We start from the raw sequence: 25,723 nt of genomic DNA, 5'->3' as shown, positions 1-25,723 counted from the left end.
TTCAGTGTCACAAACCAACCTACATTGACGAGTTACCCATTAGGATCGCCCTCACCTCTATCCAGGAATCCACGAGCTCCAAGCCAGCAGTTTTGTGGCATCAGTTCTCGTCATTGGCGCAGAAGACTATCATCCACTGCGCGCATACGATTCGAAGTCAGAACCGTTATTCTTTTCCGCTCAATCATCAATAAACTCACGGCCGTCACCTAAACCCGGGGCACATCAACTTGCAGCAAGACGAGATGAGACGAGAACCAGCAATCCAACGCCATTGACGACCCCTCATCGCCTGACATGCCTTCATTTCCAATGTTCCGGCGCAGCTCCCGCTCTCAGCAGAACCGGCCTCAGAGCGAACCTGGGCAGGTCCCGGAAGACGAGTCGCCGCGTCAGGATGCGACTGACGATAAGGAACGGCCGGAGCTCCGTGCTTCCAAACGAGAAATCCTGCACGGCTTGCTGAGGCGGACGCGGGATCGAGCCGGGTCTCGGTTCTGGCCGGGATCTGGGTCCGATGTGCCCGGCTACCATGGCCCAGGGCCGAGTCGAAATCCGTCCGGCCATGGTTCGGGTAGTCGTGGCGTCGCGGAGACAACATTGGGAGGTACCTCTACCTCCTCGCAAAAGCAAGCGGCATCTACTGAAGACCAGGCTCGACTTCCTCGGTCGTCCGCGAAAAGGACTGTAAGTCTGCTGCTTTCTGGTTACATCACACATCTATTTTCGTGTTCTAGAATCTCGTTAGGCCCGCAGCCACCCCCGGTTTTCCAATGGCACCTTCCCCATCATTTCCGTTACCTAATCCACCAGTGTGCTTTCCCATCTTCCCTTTTTCCCCGCTCGGGCCCTTCTCCATACTTCCTTCCCTGCGATAGCTTGGCCTGACCTGACATTGCAACTACCTGCCTACCTACTCTACTTGCATGTTCACATTTGTACCTCACTATACTTTGTCGCACTCCGACAAGTACGCACAGTACCTCCTGATCTACCAACCCGGGGTGGACATTAAGGTATACAGATGTGGAGGTCAGCTTGGTTGGGTTGCTCCTACCTTAGCCAGCCATGCTGCACAGTAGCAGGTCAGATCACCGCTTCGCTTCATACCTCGTACACGAGACATGTCACCCCCCTCAGCCCACTCCTTTGACAGTGAATGCAAGTGCACCTGGCAGCGTGGGGCATCCTCGCCCACCTCCTCCGCCTATTCTGCACCGTGTGGCACCTTTCTCCTCTTCCCCTTTCTACCTAACCTACCGACGCGTACCTTACCTCGCCTACTTGGTCACCTTAGTATGCCCCTCTACGTCGTCTGCCAGTTCTGCGTGTTGATATTACACGACGCCCTTTTCGAAGGCTTCGCAGCCTAAACGCTCCTTTCTCCAGCCTATCCCCGCGCGCGTCCTCCGTCTCGAATGTCCTCTTCGTCTTTGTCATCGTCAACCTCGCCTCGTCTGTTACCGTCGTCCAGCTTGCCCTCCTTGTCCGCGTTCTTCCTGCTCTTCGAACTAGCCCCGTGCCACAGACAACAATCCCCAGGGAAGTGTTGGTATCAATCACCACGTAGAGACACGGTCGCTACCGTGGCGATTGTAATCGACATAGCTGTGCCAATACAATATTTCCCCACGAACTGCAGATAGCTCTGTCAGACAAGCCTCCCACCATTGCCCCGTGAACAGAGCCCCACCAGGCGTTTGTTGCGCTTCGTCTAATACGTTTACGATCCAGACATTGACATCACCCCTTTCGCCTTCTTCCCTATCGCCGCGAAACGGCACCCAGATTCCCCCTGTGCGGCGTTCACCACCTCTCAACGCCAACAAACCGCTCCCGCCGCCGCCGCCTCCTTCGACCTCCGAGGAGGCCAATGGCTTTAGTCCTCGTCCTGTTCCTGTCCTGAAGCTTGAAAGGATCATGGCTACTCTCAGGCAGAACGATATCGAGAAGCTCTTCTCCGGAGCGCCGCAGTATTTTGCCCGCTCGGAAGGCCACTATACTGGTGCGCCCCACCCGTCTGTTGCCTTTCCCTGGGATGAAGCCCTCGAGATCCGGGACCTGCGCGACCATGTGCAAATCGAGGACTCCTCCTGGAGCTGTGTCACTGCCTGGCCTCACGTCACGCGGGATGCGAATCGTAGCGCGGCTGCCGGTCTCAAGGAGAAGAAGCGACCTCACTTTTACCCCCGCTGCCGTGAGCGGCCTAATATGCTGAGCATGGAGGGCTTGGAAAAGGGCACCATGGGATACCAGGCGGGTCTGGAGCTAGCTGTCGCCGATGCTCTACAGGAGGAAAAGAAAATCGATGTGGACGAGGACAGCGGCGCTTCCAGGGCTAGACTCATATTTGAAAAACGTCAGAAGATGCTAAGCTCCAAGGATGGTCTCCGCTGTCTCGAAGAGTCGGCCATATTGGACCAGCTCATTAAGAATTACGACCGCTACACGTCTAACCGGATCAACAATAATATCTCGAGCACTCTGTACAATGAGCTGTTTCTAGGCATCCTGCATCCGCCCACACGGGTCGTGGACCATGAGGATCCCTACAGTCTTACCGTCCAAATTCAGGCTCTACTCAACGTTCTGGCGACGCCTCATTTATGGCTCGATTTCTCTCAAGTCGAGTGGAGAATCCGGCTAGGCCAGATCCTCTGGGGCTCTTACCATAGAGACGGCTTGGCCGAGATAGAGCTCCCTGATGATGAGATGGACGACGACTTTTGGGGGAAAGAGGAGAGATATTGGTTGTTGTTTCAGATATTGCTGGCCTGTGAGCTTCTCATCCGCCTAGACGCTATCACCGAGGGGGAAGAGCTCGGCATGGAGTCTATCAAGCCCGCTGAAATTCGCCGCTTCGAGAAGGACGCGACCCCAGCTGTGAGGTGGTCTATGCACCTTGCACGAGCCTGGCTCGAGAATATCCAAGTGGTTGAGACCGAGGTCGATCTAGCTGCTCCGAGCCCGGAGCGGAATCACCTGAGCGGCTGGCTGGCATCGCTTGCGGGTAGGATGGTCCCGAAACACAGTCAATCTCACCAGCCCCAGACCGAGAAGACGACCGTGTATACGATACAAGGCCGTCACCCGCAGCGGCAGGTGGATGGACTCACCCACTTTGCGAGAAAGCTACGGTGGCCGGAAGTCGAAACATATGCAGCGCGTATATCGGACAACGTGGGCAGGGCGTCCAAAGCGACCCCGATCAACACGCCAGTAGACGAGTTCCCGCACAACACCAAGGAGGGCAGGGATTCATCATCTTACTTTGGAGGTGCACGTGCCGACGCAGATGTGACGACGCAGCCGTCCAGGCGACGCAAGATTACCGCCTCGCTCCACCCTTCGGGTTGGCTCTCCAAGTCTTACCTGTCCGGCCTTATGCTGCCAGGAGAAGGTCTGCAACACTTCATCATGTCTACCTTGCTCGAAAACGACAGCGACGCCATGGAGAAGCTCGGCCCCACGGCCAACCTTTACGGAGGTTTCGTCTACTGCGGCAAGAGCTTCTGGAGCACCGCTTGCATCGTCGGTCGCGTCCTAGCTGCGGGTAAGGGCTCTGCGGAATGCATGGGCTGGATCTCTAGCGATATTGTCCCCCAGGGGCATAGTGATGGCTGGGTGGATATCATAGTAGATGAACTCCCAGGTCAGTCCCATCGTGGTTCCTAACACTGATGACCCGCCTAATGCTGACTATGCCTGGCAGAGGACATGGATAAAACTGGCAAGAACGCGAGGCTCTGGGCCAAGGCAGACATCGAAAAGGAATCGGCTGTCCTCGGCGATGCCGACCCCTTGTCTGTGCTACCCGCCGACTTCATCATTCCGTTCGAAAACACCTATAGGCAGCCGCCCCCAAGCCTCGATGTCCAGGTCCAATCCCTCAACCTTTTTGCTCCCGTCAACTCTGTCCATACTACGCCGACGGAGGAACATGCGCCGACACCTTTCTCCGATGTCAGCCGCGTGTCGCAAACGCATACCTACCCGTCATCGATTTCGTTCTCAGTCATTAGCTCAGCGGGGAAAACTCAGGAATACACCTTCGCCCTTTCGAAAGATGTGTATTTTGTCACGGCTCATCCCTGCGCTCCGTCTGCGCATGTCAGGGTGATCAAGTCACCTTCGAGCCCGACGATTCAACAAATTGACGTCACTGGAACTGGCGCCCCTGGCAAGGCCTTCAGCTCGGCTACCATCACCGGTGAGTCTCGCGGAATGGATGGGTATTGTTTCCCGCAATCGTGTCTTACCAAGCTCAACAGGTCACCCATTGCATAAATACTTCACGTATACCGTCATCCATCTATCCGAACTTCTTCAGAAGCAAGCTACATCCACACTAGATGACCTCCTCATGGCCACCGACTCGACAGTGCGGCGGCCTTCCTTGACGCCTGCGGCCAGCCTCAACACACCTCCCCGTGTTCTCGTTATTGACTGCATCACGAGTCTCAAGATGCCCCCCCAGTCTGCACACGATGCACCATCATCACCCAGCTCCCCAGTCTCGGAACGCCACGGCTGTCTGTCCATGGAAACTGCCAATTTACACCTCGAATCGCGACGGAGACAATTTGGGAGCGACATGGAAATCATCGTGCGTGCTCTTTGTGCCGAGAAGGGTTGGAATGCTATTATTTCCAGGCGCCGGAGAGGTTGCCTCGCCTGTGCGATTCGCGAGGCCGGCGCATTGGGATGGAAGGTTATCATCCGGGTCGATTAAGCCGACACTGACTTCCTTTTCGCTTGGAGTTCAGGGTCGGGGAAGACACTGCAGCGTTATGTTTGATTTCTTTAGCGAAATGTATACAGTTGAACTCGTCAGTGTATAACCAGATACTCGTCCAAAGTTTCCTTGGGTCCCTGCTAAACCACTCCTGTGTTTTCAAACATGTGGCTTCAAAATTTGCGCAGATCGGAGCCAGTTTCCGTTCTTCGCAATCGTAGTGCATCCCGGAGACCAAGTCCTCCTGCAGGACCGCCTACCAGGAGTTAATATATGCCATGTCTGGAGAATTCTGGCGACATGAAGATTCGCGTTGGACAATAAATAGTCGACAAGCCGCGTGTTAGGACAGGCTGGGTCCCTTTCCCGTCCTCTGATGTATTGATGCTAGCTCGAACGGAACCTATTTCCAGCGTCGCCGTTGGCCTTGTGCGTTGGTACACCACGGAGAGTGAAACATGGTGAAGTGGCTATAGAATCAATGTCATATAGAGTTGTCGGATAACTCGCGACGGTACGTCATATTCCAATTTAGCGGAGGCTCGTACGCACATCCGTTCCAGCGCTCACTCGAGCAGTGTACATATTCCATGTGGCAGTAATATTTTCCGTCATGAGCTGTTGTCCCCCAATACAGGAGTGTTCCTTTCCATTCTCAACGGTTTACAAGTCAGAAGGAGCCCACGCTCCATCGACGCTCCACTCGTTCCAGCCCTCCTTCTCGCCAGGAAGTCTGATGGCCTCCCACTCCTCACGCGTTACCTTCTGCCACTGGTCGACGGGAATCCAGCCAATATAGGCGCGGTCACCAAAGCCGCCGACGAAGTAGATGGCCTGGACGACGATGCGGGCCCACTCGCACCTGTGGATGCGGTTGCCGGGGAGCCAGTACCGGGCGTCCGGGTGCCGGTTGACGAAGCACGAGGCGAGGGCGGACTCCTCGTCCGAGTCGGGTTGGAAAGTCTCTACGTAGCCCAAAATGGAAAGGCGCGGGAGGTTGGCCGCAGAGTACGGGACGGTGTCGTGGTCGTCGCCATCATCGTTGCCGTCGGCATCGGTGGAAGGGGAGAAGCCGAGGAGACCGCGCAGGTGGTCGAAAAAGGACAGAGAGGAGGACGATTCGGTGGACATGCGCTTGGCGGGCGGGTGAGGAGGGGTCCAGCGCATGGAGAGCGAGATGTTGGAGCCGGCACGGGCGTTCTGGAAGGAGGTGGCGATGGCGAAGGCAAGGACGGTGGGATTGCCCAAGCCGTCCGCTTCGCAGTCGGCGACGTAGTCCATCATGCCGATGGGAACACCGTCGAGGCCCGGGGGGCGGCGCCAGTCCTGGGTCTCCTGGTCTTCGGAGTCGAGGGAGGAGGAGGACGAAGGGGGGAAGACGGTGGAGAGGTGGCCTAGCTTTGATAGGGCAAGAATGCGGCGGCCCATGACGGCCGATTCGTACGACGTGGGGATCCGGAAGTCGGAGTCAGTGGAAACGGATGGGTTGGAGAAGACGAAGTCGAGATCGGGAGGGGACATGTCGATGTCGTAGGCCTGTGAGGCCGCTGCCGCGAGGCAGGTGAGGAGGAGAGCGGGCTTCATGGTGACGATGGTGGTGCCGAGATAATCTGGCTGTTGTTGTTGGATATTGACGACAGGGTGGAGGGGGGAAGGCAGTGTGAAGAGAGTGCGGGTTGCTGGGACGGAGAGAGAGGGAAACACGCAACTAAATACTCGGTCGGTCGGTTGCGACGTCGTATGGGCAATGGCAAGTTCCGGTGGTAACCAAAGGTGTCCACTAGCACTATACTCACATAGATGAGGGATTTCTTTAGCAAAATTAAACCATGGACAAGCCGCGGGAACGACAGGGACAGCAGAGAGGGGCGGGAACTCACGTACGAGGGTTATCCAGAGGAAGAAATGATCATGGTTGATGGAAATGGCACTTCTGGTGGTCGGAACGACTGGCGTTGGGAGTCGGCTGTGGGCGGAAGCTGCACGAGACCACTAACGCGTTTGCCAGTGGTCCCAGCCATTCCTTGGCCCCCACTTAGTACAGTACCGGACCAATTAGCGTGGTCATAACCATCAGAGGATGATCTTATCAGATGGCGGCGGATTATATCATTGGTCTATTAGGGTTGTGCGGGGCTGATCCTGCGCCTCACAGAACAAGGCCAAAGAAATGGGGTTTCGTATGGAATTATTGCGGCTTAAACCGGGATAACTGTATAAGGGCAATTAAGCGATAAGGAAAAGTCTGGACCCTTTGAATCTCCTCCCTCGCCGCCATACAGCATCTGGTCGTTCGTTTGTCCTTTCCGTACAACCTGATCAAAAGACATGGACCATACCAAGTACATGTACTGACGAACTTCTTCGCAATAACATTCATCCGACAACACGTACACCATTTCCCTTTTACCCCCCATTTTCCATCTTCTTTTTACGGGTGCCTTCTAGTACCCCACATGCGCATTGTACCCATCGTCAATCAAAGCGGCGAGAGTTTGTCCAACCCCGCCATGGTTGGTTGGAACACCTTGCCAGTTGAACTCAGGTCCTTGGTCCTCAGCTTTGCCATAGCGGCCGCTCAGAAAAGACCCAAGGCGCACCACCTTGCCGCCTACTCTGTCGTCTGCAAGGAGTGGCAGCATATCATCGAACCCGTGAACTTCGCGACCCTCAAGCTCACCGCCTCCGATCTGACTGATTTCGAAGCCCTTGTCATCGGCCCGCGTCGCAGGTGGCTCAAATACCTCTGGTTCAGAGTCGAATTGCCCAAGTACCCGAAGAAGAAAAGCCATACTCCCGAAACCGAAGAGGAGCAGGACGAAAATGATACCGTCTTCTCCTATAACATCTGCAGCCTCTTCGAGGTACTCTCTACCTGGCCCGAGGAGGACAGCCCCGGATTCGAGTTGGAGCTCAGTGCCAGGTCGCCGAGCGACACACAGGCCCTGGCAGGTGCGGCAGGCCTGACGGAGGAGGGAGACTCTCGATATTTTGATTCCCACTTGGATTTCGCCTTTCTCGATACGGGTTGGTTTGGACCCCATGGCCTCCCGGAAGTCCACGTCGTCACAAAACTGTCCATTCTTCGCCGGTGCTGGCGAAACATCGATTCCCGTGCGATCCTCACTCTCGCCTGCAGTCTCCCACGTCTTCGTGAGGTGCGGTATGAGCCGTTCCAGCAATTCGACGATGGCTCGCAGGAAATGATCGACATGGGTATGTATAAGACCTTTCCCCCCCAAACCTCCGGGACGCCGAACTGGGTTTGATTATTCATCTGGTCTGTTTCGTAACTGACTTGGCTGTGGTGCAGATCGCGCTCGAGAACTGCCCTTCTGGCCAACGACCCTACGGCGAATCAGCTTCTTTGAACACTTCGATCCCGTCACCGAGGAAGCCGAGGGCAATGAGGAGGACGACGGGTACGAAGATGACGACGGCAGCGATCAAGGCGATGTGAACGAGACGGAGCCGCGCACGTGTGCTGCGCTAGCCATGAACTTCGCCCGTCGCAGCCTGCAGCTGGAGGAGCTAGCCGTCTCCTTCATGATAGACGCCCGCCACTTCTTCCAGCCTTTCTTCGAAGTGCGCCTACCCATTCCGAAATCCGAGCTGCCCTTTTGGCCCTCGCTCCGTTGGTTGACGCTCACCTCGTCTGCGATTCACTACGACGAGGAAGCGGAACGGCTCGACGCGGTCTTTTTGGCGGCCGGGCGTGCGGCGAAGCGCATGCCTCAGCTCAGGGCCATGGAAATTTACAATGTCTGCAAGCATTCGGCCGGGGTCTTTCGCTACATGGTTACCGAGGGGGCTAGTGGTACCCCGTCCATTGGGTGGGCGGGGACCTGGCAGTACGAGATGGGTGAGAACGTGAAGAGGGTCTGGGGTGAAGTCGCCCAGGCGCACATCTCCCGGCCTCTCGTGGTGTGCCCGGAAGAAGTAGTGAAGTACGATGGCATGTTCAAGTTCCTTCACGCCCACTTGGCAACCAGGGAACTTGTACTACATTGGTCGTCGTCGATGGAAATACTGGGTAAGACGGAACCCCTTCCGGTACCTCGTCTGAGGCTGCGATAGAAACGCAGGAACTTGGGACGGGACTAGACAGTATGCCAAAGCACCTTGGCTTTTGGTCTGTTTATCAGTATAAAGGTCAGGAGGAAATGGTCGAATAAGCCTTTGATTACCCGAGTGTATCTATCCATGGAAATTTTGAATAGCGGATATCCAAAATTTCAGGAAACCAACTAGTGGCATCTGGTCAGTGCATCATACACAGTAAACGAAGGTGAAATAAATCATTGGAAACACTGTATGTTCGCAGTACGCGATACTGACCGAGTGAGTCGAGTCACCGCGTCTCGATTCGGTACAGTAAAATTAGGTAAGCTAGGGTGTTCACGGTGGTGGGGGTGGGCTGCTTGCCATTTTCTCACGTGACCGGGGTTGTCGGCCACACAAAACGAAAGCGAAAAACCCTCGCCGCCCCAGGCCCTGGCCGTGCGGGAAATCGACGACAACCTCCACCCATCAACGACACATCGTGAAACATCGCCCATCACCCGTCCAGTCCATAATACTCATCAACCGCGAAAATGGGCAAGGTACGACTTGCTGTCCCTTTGCGCCTCTGTGCCTCTGTGCCTCTTGTCGTCTTTCCTCTTGGTAGGACGATGGTTGAGCAAAGCGAAGATGGCTGACACGCTTCGCCACACAGGTTCACGGCTCCCTCGCCCGTGCCGGCAAGGTCAAGTCCCAGACGTACGTTTTTTCCTCCCCGATCAACCCCTCTCGACGAATTCGACATGATTGATTGTCATCGATGATGAATTGCCGTTTTTGTTTGATGGCTTCCCTGGACGCACACACCACACGTCATCCAAGCACCATGCTGACCCGGATTCCGTCTACAGCCCTAAGGTCGAGAAGCAAGAGAAGAAGAAGGTCCCCAAGGGCCGCGCCAAGAAGAGGCTCACGTACACCCGCCGCTTCGTGAACGTCCAGCTCACCGGTGGCAAGCGCAAGGTGAGCACCGAAAATCCGACGCCATTCCCAAAGATCTTTGGCTGGTCTACCCATGCCCGACTTTCTGGAGGAGAGAGAAACACTCCAATAGATCGAGGATGATGCTGGGCGTCGAAATGGGATATGAGATGATGGGACCCAGGCTAACACGGTCACCGCACAGATGAACCCCAACCCCGGCTCTTAAACCAACCCACCCACTTTTTACCCATCGGCGTTATCCATTTTCTCAACGACTCTAGGAATGTCTTGGTAACGGCATGAAGGCATGGGGGTTATTGGAATCGAACGGAATGTTCTTGTTAGCCATACATGCGTGAGATTTAGGGAAGAGAAGGGAAGGGAGGGTTGGGGTGGGTTCGATAGGCCGTCGGCCCCTCCCGTCGGGATGTGCGGAAGAATGAAAATATGAGCTCATCCTATCCCCGACGGTTTGTTTGCGGATTGCAAAATCGCTCGTCGGGAAAATCTTGCACACATGCACACACGCGCGCCCGCGCGCGCGTCCGCATAGTGTCGTGTTGGCTGCTTCGGCATCGGAAAATGTCGAAAAAAAAATGGAATGGGGAAATAAGCATTTTGATATGATCTCTTCTTTTCCACGTTCTTTACCGATGTCAACCCGTGCGAATGCCGAAGGTCGGTGAAGTGTAAAGGAGCGAATTTGCCCCGTCGACTGTCCACCGCGCTTCAAGACTCGGTACACTGGCCTTTTGTGCGCCTGGTCCGTTCCCTTGCTCAGCCCCTGACGAAGTCGAGGGACTTCCCCGGTCAGCTGCGATCACGATACGAGCAGTGGCAATGCTTCGCCCAGCAATCCCTCAATGCCCTGCCCCATCAATGGGTCCTTTCCAAGCACCGGCGGTATGTCATCGCCTTCGAACTGTATTTCCTATCTTTCAACGCAACTTTCACATGGTACGTATGGTCGGTCCGTCGTGACACTCACGCTGGTTTGAACCAACAAACTTTGCGCTCATTGCATTGAGAACGACACATTGATTATAGGTGGAAGAAAAAAAAAAGAAGAAAAAAAAGGTATCTCGATATGAATATCCGTCCCAGCACGCAGTTCTATGTGACAAACAAACCCGACAAGGCCAAAGAAAATCCAGAAACCCAAATGTCGACAAAACGCTGCATGTAACATCTGTAGCAATCCGAATAACCATGAACCCAGTCCCATTCCTCTCGATGTCCGATCCTCACGGCCATGTCAGCGACCTAACTCCATAATGACTCCCAGGCGTCAGCTGTTGAGGAAAAGACGCGACAAGAGGATGCCGGCCCTCTGCAGCCAGTGGCCACCATGGCGTCGCATCCCGCCATCATGCCCGAAAATCTCCCATCCGGCGAATCATCGCCCAACAGGTCGTACGTCGCCTCTCCGCGTTGATCAGCTCCTGGCCATCATTATATATACTCGAGGAGAGCGCGAGGGACGACTAGACGCTTAGCCAAGTGTCTGGAACGTCTGCCGATTGAAGCAACAGATGGCTGGGAAGGCCAACGAGCCTCCAATCCATTCCGACACGCCCCTTGGTATCTTCTTTTACCCCTGAATGACACGATGCCTCAAAGCAGAAGAAACCAAGACCGAAACACAGGACTCCCCTTCCCCTCCCACCCCCGACAAAGGAAAAGAAAGCCAAAGAAATGAATAAGTCGAATCGTGTATCGCACATCGCATAAACGCCTCATAGTCCAATCTTTGCTCATCTCTCGGATCCATCCGCGGAGCGGGAAAACTCCACGATCGTGTCGATCTTCGTTTTCGCGGGTGCGTTGTGTCCACAAAAGAAAAGAAAAAATGGAAAAGAGAGAACTGAAAGTCCGAGTTGCGCCAGACAAGACGTAAAAGAAGCGTAGGCATTGCCCGTCATAATCACTGTCAGTCAACAACTGTAGTCCATATGAACAGTAATGTCGACTCGTTACAAACTCATCGTCAGCCATTCCCACTCCTGAGGGCCAGCAGAAGGACCCCCCGAGTTCATCATCGGACCACGTTGACTACCAGCCCCAGACGTACCCGGCATGCCACCCGGACTAGCCATCGGCCGCTGGGTCATGCCGAAGACATTGGCCAAACTGAGGGTCCCAGACGGGGACGACACGCTGTTGGTAACACCAGCCGAATGGAGAGGCCGCCCTCCGTCGGTAGAGGCAGTCGAGCTCTCCGGGCTGTCGACATCCATCCCTGCTTTACCGTCTCCGCCTACTGTGCTCTTGTTGTGGCGTCGCTGGCGTTTAGAGGACGCAGACAAGGTTGCATTGTTCCGCGGATGCGATGTAGCACCAGGGCCTGGGGTGTTTTTCGGCGGGGCGGCGGCGATAGGCACGACACCCTTACCTCCCACGGCGCCCACGGAAGTCCCGCCATTGAACGGAGCCGGAGTGCTGCTGCCAGTCGTGCTCCCCCCGGCTCCAGATGCGCCGACCGTGCTCTCCCCTTTGTTAGGGCCGCCGGTTCGAACGCCCGACGTTGAAGGTGTGGTTTGAGACGTGCTGTGTATGGTCGACGAGATGGACAATGACGAGTTTTTGCGGGAACCAACCCCGTTGGCGCCTTTTTTCGACCTCGCACCCGTCCCACCGATCGGTAGACTATTTCCCGACCCCCGATTTCGCTTCTTAATGACATCCGTCTTCAGACTGAGGGGTCTCACGACGCCATGAAGCTTCAGAAAGAGACCACACGCATTGCATAGCGGTTGGCCTTCGGGGTTTCGTCGCCACAATGGAGTCGTCTGCGTGAAGCAGTTGGTGCACGTCGTAGGGGTGCTGCTGTCCCCTTGGTCCCCTTGGTCCCCTTGGTTGGACCCGGCCCCCTGCAGGTTCGTCGATGATCCGTGCTTCGAGCCTGGAGGAGACGTCGGCCTGCTCGGTGCGACTGACGACAGACCCGAAACCTCGCCAGCGGCATCCGGGGGCGAGTGGGAGGTCGGTTGGGCCATGCGGTCGAACGGGTTGTTACCGGTGCGGCCGAGATGGGTAGCCGGCGTTGAAGCCGTCCGTGGAATTTTTCCACCTCGTCTGTCAGGGGTCCGCTTGAATGACTGGGAGCGGGAAAGACTGCCGCCTTCCCATTCGCCGCTGGCATCGGAGTCCGCCGCGGTGTTCGGCGTACTGCCTATGGTCACTTGCTTCCGCGTGGGCCCACCAGGATAGCGGGCAGCCTGCGTACTGTACTGGCCAGGAAGCGAAGGGTCCCATCCGAGTGAGTTGTCATCCGCAGTGTTGCTGGGAGAGACACTCTCCGGCAAGGAAAGATTGCGGTCCGCGAAGGTGTCGCCGTCTTCCTCATCCGAGTCGCCTCCGAATGTGAACATGTTCTCCTGGATGAGTGGCACGACGGCACCCGGTGATCGAGCCGAGTGCTGGCCTTGGTACATTTGGGTCGCGTCGACGTGGTCGAACGAGGTAGAATCATGATTGCTAAAGGAAGACCCAGGCTCGGGCACATTGGCAGACACGGGGAACATGGAATTCCCATCGGCCGGCGAATTGTACATGAACTGCGCCCCCATCTGGTTTCCGACATTGTGCGGTCCAGGTCCGGGATGGAAGGACTGCTGGCTCTGGCTGCGCATATTTGTCGGTCTGCAATAGAGCGCCTCGTGATCGGGCATGGGATGCGGTGTCGAGACGGCAGATGGATAGGCAGATCCGGGGGGCGAATACAACCCGGCAGCGTTCATGGCCGACGTGGACAAGGAATTGCCGTCATAGACATTGGCGAAAGGCCCATGCGTCACCATGGGAGACGAAGAAGGCGAGAAACTGAAACCTTGCTGGAAGGACCCGGCGGAGGTGATGATAGGGTCATTGTCCAATTGGAAACTGTCGAGTGGGAAGGTGACGGCATGAAGGTTGGGAGGCTGTGGTATGCCTGCCTCGAGTGCCTGGTCCAAAGAATACTCATGGAATTCGTAATCCGCATGCAAGTTATTGGTCATGTCGATGGACGCGCTGTTCGCCGCTGGGACATAGGGAGAGAAATTGGCTGGACGCTTGCGGGTCTGTGGGAATGGAAAGGGCGCGGGTTAGCTCGATTTACGAGATGGAAAAGAAAAGCAACTGTCCCCCAACGACGGCCAGCAAGCGTCTGCTGCCCCGATACAGGTCATATAAAAACAATTCATGGTCACGGAGCCGGGCCGCGAGGGCGGTCGCTGTAGGTGACGCAAGTAGGCCCCGGGAAGAAGTGAATATTCCACTCACGCGTCGGTCGTCAATACTCGTCTTGCGAGTGTGCCGTGGCACATAGTTGAATTCGTCTTGGACCCTCTGATGTCGAGGGGGGTACGGAACGGATTGGGGGACGAACTGCTGCTCAGCAGGCAAGTCTCTGCGGGATTTGATGGGAATGGCGGAAGTTGTGATGGGCGGCGGGGGCCGAGGACCCAATGTAGAGTCGCCGAGTTGCTTCGGTCGTAGCTGAGGAGATGCGAAGACGTCGGGGGTTGCGACGATTTCGGAAAAGAAAAAGTCGTCGAGGTTCATGGGATCTGCATCTGTGGCGTGCTGATCAGATGTTTTTCGCAATTGCGCGATGCCGCTGGGGGTGTTGGCGGCGCCCGCAGCCCGCAAAGTAGATTGGTGTGCAGCGGCTCTATACGACAGGACAAGTTAACCGACTGTCGCGACCAGGGTAGCCAAACAGAATGGAGTATTGGACATATATGAAGCTACGGTCCGAGGGGAGAGGGGAATTGAGAAACGATACAAGCAGAGCATCAAGGTAAGGAGGGCAGAAGGAGGTCGTGGAGAAAATGACGGATAATATAGAGGCTTCGGGCAGCTTGGTCGTACCTGGACGCCATTTCCTCCTGCTGCATTTTCGTCTTCCTCAGATTCATGGCCATGAAACGCCAGGATAGGTTCTCCATACGCTCCAGATTTGGCAAGGTCCGCTTCGCCCGGTGGAAGAACTTCCACATCTGAGTGACGAGGGGATCCTCGCGGCGTATTTGGTCGAGACTCGGGTCATCGGTATCCATAGTCACAGATTGCTGGAAATGAGCAAAATCCGCATGCTTCAGAATGCGGTCATGCGCACCGTTCGGCTGCTGATCGAGGGCCAGGGAGAAGTCCAAGTCAAAGTCCTTGAAGTTATGGTGCGGCTTCCCTTTCGGGGTTTGCGACGACGAAGACGACGTGGACGGAGGCCCAAGCCCGTCGGCGGGCCCAGCGCGGGCGCCATAGGGCCTCCGAGGAAAACGATAATCCTGTGCCGTTGTGGAGATATTCATAGATCGGAACGGCTGGATATAGATACCGTGGTCGCGATTACGACGTCTTGTTCCCAGTGACAATAAAGATAAGAGATGCACGGGGAACAAGGTACGAATATGGATGCGGAGAGGAGGAGGGAAGGAGAAAAAAAGAGGAAGAAAGAGAAGAAAGAAGGAAAAAAAGAACGACGAGACGGTAGTGGAAAGCTTCGTACTGAGTATGCGAAGGTTCCCCACGCGCAGGTCTTCTTGGCTTTTGGCGCAGTGGCCCGCCGTCGGGTTGTCGCTTCGGTGAACCTCGAAGCGGCCAATCCCTGAAGTGTGGAGGGGATTTTAGAGCAACCTGGGCGAGGGTTTTTTTTGGCTTCACCGGCCGGGGCTACTTGACTCGCACGGCCCCGCAAGCGTCAGATTCCGAGGCCAGTCCCTAAGGGAAGCAGTTTCCCCGAATAGTAACTCGAGTTCGACTCGCCGTTATTCATGGGATGCTTCAACTCTTCTTCTCCAGGTTTACTTGCAGCTTTCGCCAGTCGTACATACGGAAAGACACTCAATCGCCCTGGAAGTTTCGGAATGTTTCCTTCCACGGCTGACGAGGCTAGGTATTACAATTTCTGTGGCGGAAGTCAGGGAAATCCCTACACTAGGATGCAGAGTGGTTGCATGGCGGCGTGGCTGCATGAGTGGGCGGAGGTGGATAGGCATGTACAACGTACACCTTCGAGAAGATGGGTTTCTGGTAAGTTACGCGTATGTACTTCGTACACTACTTCGTACGGACTTTCGAGCTCGTCAACGCCGCTGACCGCTAGGCTGGGTGGTGTGGCCGGGTGAGAATCCGACCCGACATGCCATGCCTGCCCTGTTGATGGATGGGTGGGGCATCGTTCTTGGAGAGGTGGGAACGAACCTATAAACAGGCACCGGGCTAATACCAAGGAATGCATACAGCTTGTGGATTAGCCCGAGCTTCCTCTCGTGGCTCCTCGCTGTACGTTGTACGTTGTAGGTACTATCCCAACAGGTGGACTTTGCCCTCTCCTGGTCCTCAGCTCGGATGTCAAGACACATCGATGAATACCTTTATCAAGGGAAAAGAAGTCGGGGTGCTTGACATCTCGGTAGGCTTTCTCGCATCTCGACTCATTGAGCAGGTCATGGTTGGTTTCGCACCCAAGTGGGTTGCTGTCGTCCATCGGGTGAGAACGGGTTGGGTTGATGCAAGGTGTTCGGCGTTTATTGACGCCTGCGGTAGCAAGAGGAAGAAATGGACGGCACCCAACGAACTACCTTGGACAATATCCGCGGTCCATACCATAGTGCTTCGTAACCATTGGACTCTTGCTTCTTGTTTGGCGAAAGGTTCATTCGGCCTTGGTGGAGGTGTAGACGGGAGAGAGTCGACTGATTGAAGATGTTATTCGTACACTTGATCAAGCCGCAAGACTGAATTGGAATACAGGGTATTAGTTGAGCATCTGTTTGTCCTCATTCTTTTTGGGTGTCACTGACATCCTTTCAATAAATCAACGGGGAATGATGGCTTGGACAGGCGAATTATGGTGTAGGTCACAGGTAGTTAATAGCAGCATCAACCCCTTCGACCGTATGGGTGCCGACGGGTTAATTAGTCAGGTCCCTAACAGGTGCTTTCTACTTTGGGAGAAGGAAAGCACGATATCTGCTTGCATTCTAGCCAATACCGTGAGTGGCAACTGCCTTTAACCCCCTGCTCTACTCCTACTCAATGCAAGAAGGAGCAATGGGCCAAGAGTCAAGAGCGACGGGGAGCTCCTGTCTCCTCTGATGGTACAGTGCTTGTACCCTGCAGTACTTTCGCTATCATTCTGCGTGTTGCAACCAACCTCTACTCTAGGACGTTGTATAATCTACAACGTATAAGCAATGAACGGGCGCTGGGGAAAAGGCCTTTCGTCATTCGCACAAGATAATTGTTGTGAAGAAGAGAGAGAAGCATCGAGATACGGAAGGGGAATATCGTGCTTGGTGTTGTTGGTGAAACTCGTTGTTGGTGATCATAATAGGTGCCAAGTACAAAGTACGAACGCGTCGACTTGCTCCGTACTTCCTGCATGGCACCGATAAGTGCAGCAACGGGCCCCCACACGACAGGGGTCTGGAATAGTACAGGTACAAGGCTATATAGTGGAGTACCTGTAACTTCAACATCCCCTGAACACCCATCGCGATCCTCCGCCATGGCTGAACATTCACCCAATCAAGCCGGGGACAATTATTTGTAGGAAGGCAGCCGACAGTACGTTGTACGTACATACATACGAATTAGGGTATGGCGTACCTGATCAGAGCTGTGTCAGTGGTGAAACACATTTACATGGATACATATCTGGTGTATAACCTGGCGGCTGGTCCCGGGATCCCTTGGCAGGGTGGTCAACCCCGAACTACGATCCTGATTCGCCGGCTGCTCGGTCGGCTTATGTAAGTATTCACCGTGACGGTGAAATCCCCAACGTCACCTCCCCTCCCTACATCTTACTCACGAACCGCTTTCTCGCCCGCGACTCGATTTTGGTTCTCGGTGCCAGGAGTCATGCAAGATCAAATAAACTGTTCAAGTTGAAGTCAAATACAGTCCAGGGTCAGAATCGCGACGTCGCACAGGATTTGCGTCCTCTTACATCTCCTCCTGTTTTTAGCTTTTTCTCGGACGCCGAACGAACCGCCGATTTAAACGGCCGGTTAGGTTGTCGCTATGGTGTGCAGTACTCTGTACATGACCACACGGTAGCATCCATCTCGACAAAGATCTCCGCTGGCCCTCCATCCAGAAAGTCATCGATGAGTCTTAGCAAGGATGGCATTATCGCGCTAGATTTTTTTCCGGGCCGCGTCTCACCAGCCCTGAAGACGTTCCGAGTTATTCCTGGCAACCGCACCCGAATGCTTAATTTACCTTGCACCAATGTTCTCGTCTCTTTTTCAGGACGTCCATCCACATGGCTGCCACCCCCATTTCCACCCCCACGCTTCTGCTCCACACAAGCGAGGACCATCCTTGTTTTAGATGACGAAATACCGTGTGGTGTTGACAACAGCCTTATCTTGAGTGTACTTGACCCCGAAAGATTCTCCTCATCTCACGTGCCTAGTACACAATCTACCATCAGCCACCCCGCCGTTATGCCCCTACGGACTAGTATGTGAGCGACGAACTTTGGTCGGCAAATGAGCCGTTCCATGCCTCACGGATGTGGAGCGAAGCTTCTCTTTCACATGTCAATGAGGCAGATTTTCCCCGGTTTACCATACGTTTTCTAGCTAATAGCCGTTCACCGACCGTCCAGGTCAGATGCGAGACACAGCGTTTGCCATGCCGAGAGTGAGGCCGGGTGGTTAATGTTTATTTCGCGCGTTGGCCATCTGCCCGGCTGCCCCAAGGCCAGTCAGGCACCCAGGAGCAAGGGAAGGAAGGGGAAGGGGAGACATCCGTTCCCGGCTCTGGATGTGCCTCGTGGTGTTCCGATCTCGCAGAATCGAACCAAAGCCATGAACTGGCGGGGCCGATCGCTGGTTCAGGCTCCTTCTCGTGCCTGTCGTGAGTATGCACTTTCACCTACCCAGGTTGCCTTCCACCCCCCCGCCCCCCCTTTTTTTTTTTTTTTTTTTCTTTCTCTTTTCTTGTCCCCTTCCTCCTCGAGGGAAACAAAAACCATCCACTCTCAATCATCGACTAGAGAGTATCTTCGTGAGTCACGGTTTGTTACTGGCCAGACTCGTCAGCCACCTGGCCTGCCGCGAAATATGGATTGGGTGGTGCGGTTGGCCATATTGCCATCTCGGCCACCCGGAAAAGAAACCCGACGAGAGCCTCGGCGTGTCGAGAGGCAGAGTCTGAGGGAGTCCGTTTATCGTATGACTGTTTGATCGAGAGAGGTGCTCTTTCATGCGAGGCTAGAGTGGGCATACGCGCGGTGTTGACAATCCTTCACTTTCCATCTCTACCGATTCTTCGATTTTGGAGTCGATAGGTACTGGCGGTGGCGTGCAATACGTTGGTGTGTGACGTTCCGAGGGTTCCTTGCTGACGCTCGTCACACTGTTTGCTCGAATCGTTGCGTAAGTAGAGTTCTCACAGCCAGACGTCTCGGGTTCGATGGATGGTTTTCGCTGTTCAGAAGTTGGGTGGTCGATTGGATGACGACGGTTGGCTTTATACTTGAGTACAGAACCAGCCATGACGATAAGCCGCACCTGTCTGGCATCCAGATGCCTCGCAAGCAGCTGGCTTATCTTTCACTTTCCTCCTTCCTCCAAAGGGGTAGGTGTTCGTAGTTGTCTCTATCTCTTGTCCCGCACGGCACAACTTTGCGCAATCTCGACCAAGCAACAGCTTTGCCGTGCGTAGCGTTCCGATATCAGCTTATTCCTGGAAGTTCGCAATCATGCCTCCCACAGAAGATAAACTACGACGATATGCCTATCTCAGACCTGGATAACTCAGCTTCTGTGTCAGATAACATGGGATAAGAGTCGGAGGTACAATGACAATGTCCCGGGGAGGGATGATTTCGATAACCGGTAATGTGGTGCTGTGGCCGACGCTCCTGGCGAATTCTTAGCCAGATTCTACTTATCGATGACCGTCGATCAACAAACACCTCGATCACTGCACAAGTTCCCAGATCGGCGAATCAGGCCAATGGGTATGGTCATACAGCTCAGCTACCTGGAACCGCCGCATACTCCGAATTTGCGACTACAGTCCCATCTTCGCCCATTCGTCTGACCTACGGTAATTGATTCAAATGGGGAATTCTTTAGTCCTCTTCCCAACCGTCCATCTACCCCTGACCGAGCTTTCACGGTTGTTGTGCGCGATTGCGAATGGGGCCCGCAGTACTCCCGGTCTCCTCAACCGCGATCGTCCTGGATGTTCTGGGGGTAAGGGGAGTCCTTTAATTCTGCTATGACGATAATGGAGGGCGAGAACCCAGAAGGCATCCAGACTTGTTGGATAGCAGAAAGTGCGATATCGATACCTGTTCCCTAGTCTTATCGGTAGACGAGGCTCCATGGCTGTCCTCCCTCTTTTCGTATTTACTTTTGCCCCTATTGCCTGTGCCCATCAACACTGATTGTGCCCCGGCGTTCTCAAAGACAAGTAGTGCCTCGGTTAATTAGCTAGATAATTTTCCCCAGACGCGCGCGCGTGTGTGTGTGTCAACTCCAAACGAGAAAGCCCAGGCTCGTGGGGCCATATGCTGGGCAGACAAACTCGCAATCCATTCGCTCCTCGCTCAAACTTACATGCGTGTACTCGCCAATGCATCTGTTCTATCCAGCCTCCAGCCCTGGAAATGCCCGTCCGCCATCCATCCAACATGGTCGTCAACCCTGAAAATGATAAAGAAAGAAAAACAAGAGAGAAAAGAGGGGAACGATAATCAGAAACACAACAAAGGAAAGAGAACGGAAAGGGGACCCTTGGCCCCAGGTACGTAGGTAGGACCAAGGGATCCAAGAGGAATTAGGAAAAAGCCCCGTGAGAATAAAAACTCGCCCGAGTCCCCTGCAAGTAAGGCCGGCCCTACAGCATCGTGCCAAAGGTGTCGCTCTCCTCCCGGAACGGGTTGGGCTTACGAGGGCTTCCCTCCTCGGTGGCCGCCTTCCGGTGGCGGAACGTGAAGCCGACGAAGAGGCCCTTGCCCATCTCTTCTTCACGATCCGCCAAACTCTCCAGGGCCTGCTGCTTCTCGTGCACCTCCTTGTACTTGGCCATGTCGGCTTCGTTGGAGAAGTCGTCGAAGTAGCCAGCGTCCGTCTCGGAGTCCAGCTCGGGGACGAAGGGCGCCTTGGTCTGACGCAGTGTTTCCCACTCTACCTCGGCAAAGTAGTGATGTCCGTAAATATCCTGAATGCGGGAGAAGCGTTTTGCCCGGGAATTGATGCAACTGCAGAACACGTTAGGGGTCAAAAGGAAGATAGCGGGTGTAGAGGGGAGGAATAGAAAAACAATGCCTGAGAATACTCACGTGGTGATAAAGTTCCAAGTGCGGTTGCTCAGGAAGTAGTTGGGATCTTCCCACACGGGCCTCTTCAGAACCTTCTCCCAATGCTTCAGATTTCTCCAAGTCTCGTCGGGGGTGGAACCGGCGAAAGGAGGGAATCCCGTCAGCGCTTCGAACAGCATGCAGCCCAGACTCCAGTAATCCACGGTAAAGTCGTATTCGTCGCCCCTCAGAACCTCGGGGGCCATGTAGTCGGGGGAGCCGACTATGGATTTGGCATAATTCACGTCGTTCAGGCGCATCGACTGGTACCCCTCTCGCCTTTCCGCCACGGTGCGCTGGTCCATGGGCTTGCCAAAGGGGACCGGCGTTTCCGAGGCCTTTTCCAGACGGATCCTCATCGATTCGATCTTGGCGGGGGCTAGCATGCCGGCAGCCAAGCCGAAATCGGTCAGCTTGACGTGGCCCGTGGAATCGACGAGGAAGTTCTCGGGCTTGAGGTCGCGGTGGATGTAGCCGAGTTGGTGGAGGGCGTTGACGGCGCAGAACATCTCGGCAATGTAGAACCGGGCGTGGCGGTTGCTGAGAACGCCGGTATTGTTGAGGAGGGTGCGGAAGTCGCCGCCCGGCACGTATTCCATGGCAAGATAGATACTCTTGTCGTCTTGGAAGGAGTACAGCAGGCGGACGAGCCAGTCGCTCGCCGCCGTGGTGAGGATGTCTCTCTCGGTGAGGACGTGGCGGACCTCGTCCAACTTGAACAGCAGCTTCTTGCTCATGACTTTCAGGGCGCACACCTCGCGGGTATCCTTCTTCTGAGCGAGGAACACCTGGCCATAGCCTCCCTGTCCGACCTGCGTGAGGATCTGGAAGTCACCCTGGCGCAGGCGGACCCGCCTCTTGCGAAGATTGGCACGCTCTCGTCCCCTGTATTTCTGCCACATGTGATTGTACGTCTCCTCGTCCGTCTCGCCTGGAGGGAACTCGGCTCGGAAGGCAGCTAGGCGGTTCTGGCGTGAACCGATGTACGTGAGGAGGTCGAAGTAGTAATCCAGGAAGTCTACGAAGAGACACGTTTAGTGGAGAGCCAGGGGGTAGGGGCCACAGAGGGGAATAAGTTTTTCCTTACAAAGCTGTGTCACGTTGACCAACCTGCGAACGCTAGGTTGCTGAAGGATTTCGCGCTCCTCGGCAGTCAGGGCGCGTTGCGTGTTGAAGCGCTTTGCTGGTGTGGTGGGTCTGGCATCTCGGGGTTGGTAGAGATCGTGGCGGGCCAGAGCGGCTTGGGTCCGGGCCGCAGGGGATTTGGTGCCGGCGGCTCCCAGGTGCGAGGCGGGCGGGGTGTTCTCCTGTTCCTGGCGCCTCTTCAATGGACTGCCAGTCGAGACGGCGGTTCGATTGAGGACACTGTCTTCCACATTGGGGCTGGACTCGTCTAGCGGTTTCGCGGAGGATTTACCCGGGGACTGTGGGGTTGTGATAACACTCTGAGGGCGGCCTAGCTTGACGGGGCTCTCGAGAGACGGGGCGGCGTTGAGTTTGAGGGCGTTTTCGAAGGCCTCGGGGAGTTCGTGGGCACCGGGAGGAACGGTTCTTTTACTGGGACTGCCTTGCGGGGTGCTGGCAGGGTTGAGAAAGTCGTGGCTGTTGGATGTGGGAGTCTTGGGGCGGCCGAAGGTGTTCTTGTCCTTACTCCCACCAGGGAACAGGTTGGCCATGAAGCTGGCCATGATCGAGAGGCTGCTCCCAAACAGCGAACAGCAGGTGAGGGGGTCAAAAGAGGAGTACTCGAGAAGAACACAGCCGTAGCGAGGCCATATACTGAATTCGTCTGAGCTCTTGCGGACCCCTGGAGACTGGAGTGTGCCGAGATAAAGAAACCCTGATGACGCAAGATGCAGATGTCGGACTAGCGATACGGTAAAGGAAGTCACAGGCTCAGGTTGACAGAAGAAGCCCAATGGATGTGACGAGGAATAAGCTGGTAATCGGGATGGACGTACAGTACGTCAAGAGAGCAGAAGCGAGTTCATAGAATGGTGTATATGAGAGGCAAGAGAAATTCAATGGAGGAGCAGGTTGGTCCAGGGTATCTTGAGCGAGCCCAAGTGGAAGGTGCGTGGTAGCTGGATGTTGCCCGCAGTTGAGAAATGCAGGGATGTTATTAGGTGGGGCGAGGTCAAGTCAACAAGCGTTGCATAAGCAACGCCAGGAACGTGTACAAAATATTATGTACGAAATAGCTCCCCACATTTTTATCACGTGCGAGATTAGATAAGAACCCGAAGCTTGCATCAGTGATAACGATTTATCGCAGATACGATGGTACATCGTAAGCATCTCATCATTTCGCCATCTGTAGACCGCGTCAATTCAGATACTAACTACTCGAACTGTCAGACCAACACGCCATTTTGAAAGCCCACGAAAGACACCTGTCGACAGACGGTGGCCACATCTGAACCCACTGAGGAAATTTTTCGAGGCAGCCGATAAACCATGATGAAGGAACGGAATTACAATCCAGTACAAGCCCAGCGCAAGGCGGACAAGGCCAAGGCGATTAGAAAGGGTAGGAAATTTTTGTCTCTCCCCATAGTACTCGATGCCAAAGCTCCTATATATGGCCGCATACCATCGAAGCGTGCTAACAATAGTCGCGGCGATCTCTAGGCAAGGCAGAGGTACAGAACCGTCGCAACGAGAAGCTCGCCAGACGCAACCCCGACCGTATTCAAAAGCAGATTGACGATCTCAAAGGCATTACAACAAATGGCGGCAAACTATCACGACATGAGGAACAGGTATTAGAGGGCCTCGAGAAGGAGCTTCGCGCGGTGACGAAGGCGCGGGAGGCACTCGGCGACCGGGCGCCATCTTTCGGAAGCGGTCGCGGGTACGCGGGTAGGGACGGGGGGCCGGGCGTGCTAGGAAAGCGGCGACGCGATGCAGAGAATGCGTCCAGCGACGAGGACATCCCGGAGGATGTGAAGAGCATACCTATGCCGGAGGACACGCCGCCGCCGATACCGAAACATGTGATGGACGCGTGGTACGCGAAGCGGCGAGCGCGGTGGCAGGCGGCGCAGCAGCAGAATCAGAGCGAGACGGAGGGCCGGAGGGATCACGCGGACGACAGGAGACACAGACCGGCGGGGCCTAGCCCGGCGCCCGAGGCGAAGACGGTATACGAAGCGAAGCCCGTGGTGCGGGATCTGCACAAGGAGGCGGTGTCGGCGTTCGTGCCCAGCGTTGTCAGGGCCAAGCTGGAAAAGGGCAAGGGGCGGGGTGGGCTGATGGAACCGGAGGAAGCGGATGAATTGGAGAAGGAGGGGTATCTGAAGGGCAGCAGCGGAGCACAACAGGACGCCGGAGCTTCAGGTCCGCGGAAGGTCACGATGGAGGAAGTGGAAGACGAGGCGGGATGACGAGGTAGACGGGACGCAGGGATGGACTGGGTGAGCCACGAAAGGGAAATTTTCAACATTGACCACCAGTCTGACTGTTGTCGAATGTGCTGTCCCGAAAGTCTCAGAATGAGCATCATCCCTCCAAGGATGAAGGCAACAGCTTCCAGTGACGGAGCAACACCGTCCATACTGTGCGGTGGCTGTCGTATACGAATATGGAATGGACACCATGCATGTCTCTGCACGAGGAGATGTCGAGTCAGATTCGTGGACGAGGACCGTCACATGCTATGATATGCTACTTCTTTGGGTCTGGAGACGGAACTAGAGCCTCGCGGGGGTGAGAGGAAGCTTCTCCTTGGCCGCAGTGCCGCCCACTTGATTCTTCTTCCGGGGTGTGGAGTAAGTGGGTTGTATCCGGGACAGGAGAATGCTGGCTCGAACAGTCTATGTTGGATGGCAGGAAAAGAAGACGGTAGTGAAGACGGGCGGGAAGACGGGAGGGAGACGGGAGCAAAAAGAGGTCTAAGACATGATGTGCCGGCATTAGTGTAAAGCAGAAGAGGTTACAAACACAGTGAGACCTACATAGGATCGTCGGCCTTTTTCGTTTTTTTCCCCTTTTTTTTTTCCTGTCTGATGGGCAGGTCAGGTGACCTGTGGGAAACGGGGTATTAGAACTTAATAAACAATTAGGCCTGCCGTCAGGCTCTAGAGGAGGACTCAGAAATAACAACATGTTTACCATGGACTAACTGTCTTTACATGTCTCATAAACTTGCTCATACAATTGCTTGCGGTTACCCACGGATAGATACTTCGCTCGCTCAGGTATTGATGTACTACTACAAAGTACGAAGTAAGACCAACTAAGACCCTTATGACCAAGCAACACGGCCAGTGGAGCGTGAAGAGAAATGGATAGTCCAAACTGACCCGGATAGTTATGAGCATGTTTATCATACCATTATATAATATATGATATATGATACGATGGTGAGGTCTGAAGAGAAAGGCATGCTACTTGTACGTAAGGTACTCTGTAAGATCTACCTAGTTGGACGGGACAATTGGCCCTACTAACCTAGGTACCTAGGTAGGTACTGAAGTGCTCCCATAGGTAGGTACGTGTACCTTATTTCCGACTGTTGCCGTCATCAAGTGGGCATGGTTTAAAAAGACAGTTTTTCTTTCGAGTCAAACGAGACCAAAATCGACACCTTAGATTGAACCATTCCAGTCCTTTGTTTCACCTTTTCGTCCCCGTTGTTGGTCAGGTTCTCGAGTCTAGTACGTGAGATGACTGACGTGGTGGATGAGAAT

At 54.8% G+C, this 25,723-nt stretch overlaps 8 protein-coding genes across 9 annotated transcripts; 4 read left to right on the top strand and 4 right to left on the bottom strand.

The window, feature by feature from the left end:
* Positions 1-532: 532 nt before the first annotated feature.
* Positions 533-4,900, top strand: ACRALDRAFT_2052074 (uncharacterized protein; the record flags this gene model as incomplete). Its single annotated transcript, XM_071021635.1, has 5 exons — positions 533-687; positions 1,390-1,552; positions 1,735-3,652; positions 3,713-4,210; positions 4,272-4,900. The coding sequence occupies 5 exons, from the start codon at positions 533-535 to the stop codon at positions 4,730-4,732; spliced, it is 3,195 nt and encodes a 1,064-aa protein (XP_070877584.1). The 3' UTR covers positions 4,733-4,900.
* A 137-nt stretch (positions 4,901-5,037) lies between these two features.
* On the bottom strand, positions 5,038-6,599 carry ACRALDRAFT_2052073 (uncharacterized protein). The gene has a single exon (XM_071021634.1). It carries the CDS (start codon positions 6,317-6,319, stop codon positions 5,399-5,401), a length of 921 nt encoding a protein of 306 aa, XP_070877583.1. The 5' UTR covers positions 6,320-6,599; the 3' UTR covers positions 5,038-5,398.
* A 592-nt stretch (positions 6,600-7,191) lies between these two features.
* ACRALDRAFT_207704 lies at positions 7,192-9,927 on the top strand (the record flags this gene model as incomplete). Of its 2 annotated transcripts, XM_071022295.1 has the most annotated exons (9): positions 7,192-7,951; positions 8,049-8,795; positions 8,844-8,867; positions 8,956-8,999; positions 9,060-9,076; positions 9,205-9,400; positions 9,453-9,500; positions 9,620-9,804; positions 9,831-9,927. In XM_071022295.1, the coding sequence occupies 9 exons, from the start codon at positions 7,192-7,194 to the stop codon at positions 9,925-9,927; spliced, it is 2,118 nt and encodes a 705-aa protein (XP_070877581.1). The 2 variants fall into 2 exon arrangements, with proteins under 2 accessions (XP_070877581.1, XP_070877582.1); XM_071022296.1 differs by lacking the exons at positions 9,060-9,076; positions 9,205-9,400; positions 9,453-9,500; positions 9,620-9,804; positions 9,831-9,927 and having other exon boundaries at positions 7,246-7,951; positions 8,049-9,039.
* A 71-nt stretch (positions 9,928-9,998) lies between these two features.
* Positions 9,999-10,338, bottom strand: ACRALDRAFT_207703 (uncharacterized protein; the record flags this gene model as incomplete). Its single annotated transcript, XM_071022294.1, has 2 exons — positions 9,999-10,215; positions 10,247-10,338. 2 exons carry the CDS (start codon positions 10,336-10,338, stop codon positions 9,999-10,001), a joined length of 309 nt encoding a protein of 102 aa, XP_070877580.1.
* A 470-nt stretch (positions 10,339-10,808) lies between these two features.
* Positions 10,809-11,424, top strand: ACRALDRAFT_207701 (uncharacterized protein; the record flags this gene model as incomplete). The annotated part of the gene is made up of 5 exons (XM_071022293.1): positions 10,809-10,885; positions 10,917-10,975; positions 11,014-11,134; positions 11,223-11,302; positions 11,342-11,424. The coding sequence occupies 5 exons, from the start codon at positions 10,809-10,811 to the stop codon at positions 11,422-11,424; spliced, it is 420 nt and encodes a 139-aa protein (XP_070877579.1).
* Positions 11,425-11,694: 270 nt separating this feature from the next.
* On the bottom strand, positions 11,695-15,027 carry ACRALDRAFT_2100768 (uncharacterized protein; the record flags this gene model as incomplete). The annotated part of the gene is made up of 3 exons (XM_071023026.1): positions 11,695-13,782; positions 13,985-14,375; positions 14,576-15,027. Coding segments are annotated over 3 exons (2,931 nt in total), but the record flags the coding sequence as incomplete, so codon positions are not given.
* A 4,890-nt stretch (positions 15,028-19,917) lies between these two features.
* On the bottom strand, positions 19,918-23,032 carry ACRALDRAFT_1040529 (uncharacterized protein). The gene is made up of 3 exons (XM_071015186.1): positions 22,120-23,032; positions 21,015-22,050; positions 19,918-20,933 (listed from the first exon to the last, which is right to left on the bottom strand). The coding sequence occupies exons 1-3, from the start codon at positions 22,718-22,720 to the stop codon at positions 20,570-20,572; spliced, it is 2,001 nt and encodes a 666-aa protein (XP_070877577.1). The 5' UTR covers positions 22,721-23,032; the 3' UTR covers positions 19,918-20,569.
* Positions 23,033-23,377: 345 nt separating this feature from the next.
* On the top strand, positions 23,378-24,626 carry ACRALDRAFT_1075105 (uncharacterized protein). The gene is made up of 2 exons (XM_071018334.1): positions 23,378-23,562; positions 23,664-24,626. The coding sequence occupies exons 1-2, from the start codon at positions 23,490-23,492 to the stop codon at positions 24,416-24,418; spliced, it is 828 nt and encodes a 275-aa protein (XP_070877576.1). The 5' UTR covers positions 23,378-23,489; the 3' UTR covers positions 24,419-24,626.
* Positions 24,627-25,723: the final 1,097 nt, after the last annotated feature.

This window comes from Sodiomyces alcalophilus (genome assembly GCF_042370955.1).
Source record: "Sodiomyces alcalophilus JCM 7366 unplaced genomic scaffold ACRALscaffold_2, whole genome shotgun sequence".
Lineage (NCBI taxonomy): Eukaryota > Fungi > Ascomycota > Sordariomycetes > Glomerellales > Plectosphaerellaceae > Sodiomyces > Sodiomyces alcalophilus.
Note: the sequence above shows the minus strand (reverse complement) of the source record. Positions and strands in the feature narration are given on the sequence as shown.